The following is a 6,864-nucleotide window of genomic DNA, read 5'->3' on the forward strand; positions in this document are numbered from 1 at the left end:
TGTCCAAAAAATAAAACCAGCAACATGAGCTGTATTGTGTAAAGTAAAAACTTCTTATCTTCCACAGATTGAACGTCTGGTGTTGGTGCCTTCTCTGCTCCGCTCAATGATGCTGTATATCTCCCTGGACTCCAAATCTCCTCGCCTGCCCGACCTTCGCTTATGGGTCAGCTCTGGTGAAACACTTCCTGTTTCTTTGGCTGAAGAGTTCTTCACCAATTTTCGAGGACCTCACCGAACATTGTGCAACTTTTATGGCAGTACTGAAATCATGGCTGACGTCACATTTTGCAGCGTGATGTCTTCCGAACAGCTGATGGGAGTTGATAAGATGCCTATTGGTAGGTGTACTTATGGTTTGAAGAGTATATTTATATATATTTCATTTTCTTTAACTATTAAGATAAAAAAAAATACCAAATAAAATGGTGCTAATGAAGAAATATGTTATAAGCAGATAGGTACCTAACAAAAATCATGAATGCAGAAAATTTGTTATAGTTTTATAACAATCAACTTTTTGTGTATTAAAAGAAACAATCAAAATTAAGCCACAGAATCAAATATGAAGAAAAAATTAAATCAATAAAATGCCCATTACACTTAAGTTAAGTAGATAATATTATATTCGAAAATTGTTGTTGTTATATTTAATATCCTTTCAGGCAATCCTGTATTCAATACGATCGTGTATCTATTGGACGATAGTCAAGAGCCTGTCCCAAAGGGGGAAACTGGAGAAATGTGGGTCTCAGGTGCTAATCTCAGCTCGGGCTATGTGAATGGACGTGAACCGGGAAGATTTGCAGTCAACCCGCTGGCAAGAAGTCAAGGTAAAAATTTTCTTTAAATATTACTACTGGCTTATACATAGATTTAGTGGTAATACACTCATAATAAAATATTTTAATTATGTAAAAAGTGGTTTGTATACAAAGAGTCAAATTAATCAAATTACCTACTGTAGAATGTAGATAAATATGAGCTGTAGATAATGTAGATAAATAATGAATAAATTGTTATAACTAGCTGGTATAACCAAAACTATAGTGTTTACAATGTAATGCATTTCTATCGATATTTTATAATGTATTACGTATTTATCTATTAGAATAAAAAATAGAATGAATAATATTAAATTTCCCAAATATCAGGAAAATACGCAAAATATATGCGATAAAGTAAAGTTAATGGTTCAATAATAATCTGTAAACTTAATATATTTTTTCTCAGAATTAAAATGCGGGAAAGTTTTAATTAATTAGATAAATAGGTAAACCAGAATTCTTTGCAAGATTTTCCATGCTAAATAAGTATTTTGGAAAATTGTTACTTAGTTTTGATAATAAAACTGGAATTTGTATTTTATATTATGAAAATTATTTACCTTACAGCATACTCAAAGATGTATAGGACAGGTGACTTCGCGAGGATTGAAAAGGGAACGTTGGTATATGAAGGGAGAACAGATTCTCAAATAAAAATTCGTGGCCATAGAGTTGATCTTTTGGAAGTCGAAAAGGCTGTCCATTCCATCAAAGGAATCGATAAAGGTAATTGACCATAATGAATCACGACATTAGATAATCTGTTAAAAATTTAAGTATGTATATAATACAAAGAGGAGACAGTCAGAAATTTAATTGTTAATTATTGTTTCAGGCGTGGTTCTTTGCTACAAAGCAGGTGAAATGGATCAAGCTCTCTTGGCTTTCATTACCTGCACTCCTGAATCCAAATATACTGGTCTTCAGATTGAGAGTAAGCTTCAAGATAAATTAGCTGCTTACATGATTCCACAGGTTTGTACAAAGAATTTTAGTGATCAATTTTATAATAATTTTCTGAATACTTTTTTGGATTCCTACTAAATTCGATCATTCATTCATTCACCGACATGTGTTAGAAATATTGGGGGGTATAAGTTGTACTATCTTTTATTTTTGATTAAAATGAGAGTTTACCTATATACATACCGTTCATTTATATTTATTTTTTGTGAAAAAAATAACAAAAATATAGTTATATGATGACAATATTAAGATAATTTATAAAAATGTGAAAGTAGTTACAGGAAATAATGTTAATATTTTTTAATATTTTAGGTTATCATTATAGACCATATTCCTTTACTGGTTAATGGTAAAAATGACAGACAGGCCCTCTTGAAGGCATATGAAAACACCAACAACAATGGTTAGTAGCCAATAAAATATTCTTACTGTTTAGTTAGAATTTACTCGGCGTAATTCTAATGATAATGTAAATAATATTAAAATCTATGGGTTGTTTTATCAGTCTATATTTTATAGTTACTTTGTTGTAGTTTTAATAGATTTTGACTTATAAAACAACCTGTAGAATTTAATATAATTTTTAATATTATTATTTTGAAAGATATCTTACCCTTTAGAATTTAAACATAAAAGTAAATACCTTTAAAACGCATTAACCATATCCAGTAATTTCCGGGAATATAAAAAGGAAAATCGAAGTGATACCTTATTGAAAGCTTATACTTCTGACTATATCAATAATAATTGCAATGCACACAAATATTCGTAATAAGAAATGTCTTTATGTTATTTTATTGTAGACGATGATGCGATTGCCCTGGACTTGGACTACACGGGAATTTCCGAATCAAAAATGTCGGCGGCCAAAACCCTGTTTGAAACAGTTGGTTCAGTCATTGGCAGGTCTACTAGACATACCCTCTCAGTCAAGTCCAACTACTATGAACTCGGAGGGAACTCGTTGAACTCTATTTACACCATCACAAAGCTGAAAGAACAGGGATATGAAATCGGTATGAAAACAAATAATATTGTTAATTTTTAATAATACATAGCGAAATGCTTAATTTAATAACATATATACGAGTAGATATTGTTACTGATATTAATATCTAAAAATTAAGTAAATATTGTAGAAATTAGGGATGTGGCTTACATATTAGGTACCTAGTCTCTGCACTGCCTTACTTATATATTAGTTAGCTCGGTGGCCGAATACTGTGCTCCAATTTAGAGCCGATATGCGTATACAAGGAATCGTCTACTCTACTCAGTGACGTCCCTAGACAAAATGTCGCCCCATTTTTTTATACAGTATTTTGTATCGACCGTGCACTGTAGTTTCTGGTCACCATGGACATCGCAGGGCAACGGAAGTAAACTAGACATCGCGAACCTAACAAAAATAATAATACTTTTTGTTTCCAACCAATGACCTGAATTATTTAATGGAAAGATATTTTTGTTATTACTAAGTTTGGGTAGCTATTTCTATATATACCAAATGATTTTCCTCGATTTGCCGCCCTTCGAGTAACTGCCGCCCCCAAGCGATGCTCAATCTGCCTACCCCTACTATCTACTGTCACTACTATCACTGACTCTACTCTACTCTGCTACAGTAGTTATTAATATTATCTCACGTTCTTTCACTAAAGCTCAGCATATGAATATAATTTAAAATCTAACAAGTGGATAGTTACCTACTTAATAATTATTTTAACATATATTTTTTCTATTAGGTATTACTGATTTCATTTTGGCGCAAAACTTAGGAGAGATTTTGAACAAAATTTGCTCCGATGGCAACGCTCAACCAAAAGAGGAGTCTGCGCAATATATTTCTGAACCTCTCCAAAATAGCAACAAAAATGACTGCATAGAGTAAGATATAATAATTTTAATATACTTAATTCCTAATTCCGGGATCCTATTTGCCAACAGAGAACCTAGCGGAAAAATACGAAGCTTGCAATTTAAGATTTTTTTTTTGATAATTTACATTGTCAACTGTATTAATTAATAAATATGTATCTGAAAACATTAAAAAGATTTTTTTTAATTCATCATGGGCACTTCTGAATCGATTATATCCGCCTTATGGCAAATATGAGTTTTGGTCCAATACAATAATTAAATTACAATTATCATGTACTATTGAGACACAGATGAATCACGTACGTTTTCATCAACTCAGGTAACGGCTTATTTTGTTTTGTTACGCCAAAGAAGTATAACTTTTAACGCGCTTACATAAGTACACACACCGATTTTTTAAACGATTATTATAAGTTGTTTTCAGATACATATTATTTATTAATTAATACAGTTGAAATGGTAAATTATCAAAAAAAAATGTCTCAAATTGCAAGTTTCGTATTTTTCCGCTAGGTGCCTTTGCTGGTATGCCTCTCCCCCTTAAACTTTTTATATAAGTACCTACCTAGGTAGGATTATTTTTCTTTTAAATATATTTTAATCAGTTGCTAACATTTTATTTTCAATAGACCATACCATGCATTTTGAATTTATATTAAATTCAATTGTGTATAGAAAATATAGTAGGTATTTTATTTTCGTTACAGAATGATTGTATCGAGTTTCTACGAAAAGGCCGATTTAGAACAATGGCTGAGACCGTCAATACAACACGACGACTATCGGCGGTTATTGGAAGCTGTCTGGAATTATCTGGTTGACGCCGACTTGAGCTTCGTTGTGCGGTCACTAGATGGAAAAGCCGCCGGAGTTTCACTCTCGTTTGATGTAAGGCGGGAACCCGAACTGGAGATAGACAGCGACTTAGCCATCGTAATGGACTTCTTGGAGTTTGTTGAAGGCCCAATAAGGTACGAAGTTTATATTATTATGATAATTTATAGATTAATGAATGGTTCCGTTTAAATTTATTAGGTTAGATAACTTGGATTTAGGACAAAAAACTGGAAGAGTGCCATTCGTACGGAAAAAAGAAAGGAACGTTAAAAAAAAAAGTTTGACGACATAAAGATGGATTTTTTAGGAGCTAAAAACGCTATATATTTTTTGCTAATCTTTATTACCCATCGGCACAACAACCATCATTACAAATAGTTATTATTGAAAGCGTAAATTAGTTCGACATCGCTGTATTAAGGAAACAACAAATAGGACAAACGAAAACTTCACCACATATTTTGACAGTATAATAATCTAAAACCTTGAAAAAAATCTCCACCAATTTTGTCAGTATAATAATAAATATAAATTGTAATTTCAGAGACGAGCATCTTCCTATGGCTCCCGGAAAAGTGGTCCATTCCTTCATGACTGCCACCCATGAGACTCTTTCACCAAGACAAAATGTTGCCGTGATGCAGTTCTTGGAAGAAGAAATCGTTAGAGTCGCCAAGAAACATGGATTTATTGGAATTTTCACAACGAACACTAGCCCGTTGACCCAGGTAATAAAATATTGATATTAAAAATTTCCAGTAGGTACCTACCTTAATTTTTTTAGTCTCCTCCGTGGATTTTATGAAAATTGCTGTTTTTGTCGTTATTACATTTTATGGCACCAAGTTTTCCGGACATCATAATATTTATATAAGAGACCATGGTGATATAATAAGTGAATTACAATTTTCACCCCGCAATATCGGTATTCACGGTGTAAATCAAGGTTATATTATTAACATGTTTTTATGAGGAATTAATAGTTTACAGCCAATTGGGTCCTTGCAATGGATCAAATATACACTAAAAATACAATTTGCACTGTATTTTCCCAGCCGAGTAATCGATCCCGCGACTTAAGCCTTTATCGACTAGCGCTCTACAAATTTCGTCAAAAAAACATGTGGATGACAGTGTCAGGCTTAGAGATGTGAAGGCCTGACCCTGACTCCTACGATAAAAATAAAATAAATACCAGAAATCACATCCTTTGATTAAAATTATTTATCATCATTAGTGGTTTACTTGTGGGTACAAGTGTACAAGTGGGTAGCTACGTATCTGTTTGAGTGGTTATATGCTTTGGACTGGTTTAATATTGGTTTAAGTGATTTTGGTGTGCTTCGGGCAATATTGTCTACTCAATTTGGGAGAAATACGATTTTTTTGAAGATTTTCGTATAATTATTTAGTAATTGTATGGCTGGTGTAAACTGCCACTTTTTAAATCTTCTGATGAATTCATTGCGATATCTGCCTCTGCAACGAGCTCGAAACGTCGAAGTAAGAAGGAAGATACGAGTACGTGGTGGAAACCCAAAAATCTATTACGATAAAAAGCAACCGTGAATGTCTCAAACATTATATAGATTATATAAATTTAGCATTTCGTGATATCATGCATTTCCGGCAATAAAGACCATAATTTTAGAAAATGTAAAAAATATGATAGTAAATTATTTTTATTAGAGGTTTTTAAAATATGATATATTTGTTTCTATGTAGGTATCGAATTTTACACGCCTTGTTGGGAAAACGGAGAATGTTAAATAATATTTTTTTTTCAATACAATGACTACTTAACATTTTTTTTATATTTTCAGCAACTTGGAACCGATGTGATGGGCTATAAAACCATGCTTGACTACCAGGTTAATCAATATGTCACACCAAATGGAAACCGACCTTTCGAAAAAGCTCCTGATTCACAAAGAGCAGTGGTTAGTTGGAAACAGCTGGAATAAATTAATACTTTTTTACCTATATTACCCAATTATATTATAAAAATAGCATAATCATGAGCAATATTAAAAACATAAGATATCTCTCAGTACCTCACTATATATTATAATATTATATATGTATACGATTTTTTCGATTTCTAATGGTAAATTTGACAGTTTAAAATACAATATAAATATATTTTAGATCTATAAAAATACAGTGGGTAATCTACTTATGCATATCAAAATTTATTAATAAGTTTCTGTTTAGAATAATATAATAATTATGTAGAGTAATATTGCCAATTATTTTTTTATATTCTCTTCTTATTTACATCTAGATAATTTAATAACTATCAAGAAATTGATTTATATACATTTTTTAATGTATGTATAGTGATATTAATAAT

At 31.7% G+C, this 6,864-nt stretch overlaps 1 protein-coding gene across 3 annotated transcripts in view; it reads left to right on the top strand.

The window, feature by feature from the left end:
• e (nonribosomal peptide synthetase ebony) overlaps positions 1-6,615 on the top strand; it is a 45,636-nt gene extending 39,021 nt beyond the window's left edge. For all 3 annotated transcript variants that reach the window (XM_085953657.1, XM_085953659.1, XM_085953658.1), the window contains 10 exons: positions 68-341; positions 666-833; positions 1,395-1,553; positions 1,663-1,802; positions 2,106-2,196; positions 2,597-2,809; positions 3,539-3,680; positions 4,382-4,645; positions 5,056-5,239; positions 6,335-6,615. In XM_085953657.1, the coding sequence (XP_085809783.1) occupies positions 68-341; positions 666-833; positions 1,395-1,553; positions 1,663-1,802; positions 2,106-2,196; positions 2,597-2,809; positions 3,539-3,680; positions 4,382-4,645; positions 5,056-5,239; positions 6,335-6,475 (1,776 nt within the window). In that variant the 3' untranslated portion in view covers positions 6,476-6,615. The remainder of the gene's footprint in view (positions 1-67; positions 342-665; positions 834-1,394; positions 1,554-1,662; positions 1,803-2,105; positions 2,197-2,596; positions 2,810-3,538; positions 3,681-4,381; positions 4,646-5,055; positions 5,240-6,334) is intronic.
• Positions 6,616-6,864: the final 249 nt, after the last annotated feature.

Source organism: Rhyacophila brunnea, unplaced genomic scaffold (genome assembly GCF_057557595.1).
Source record: "Rhyacophila brunnea isolate RB1 unplaced genomic scaffold, BYU_Rbru_1.0 scaffold_4, whole genome shotgun sequence".
Classification (NCBI taxonomy): Eukaryota; Metazoa; Arthropoda; class Insecta; order Trichoptera; family Rhyacophilidae; genus Rhyacophila; species Rhyacophila brunnea.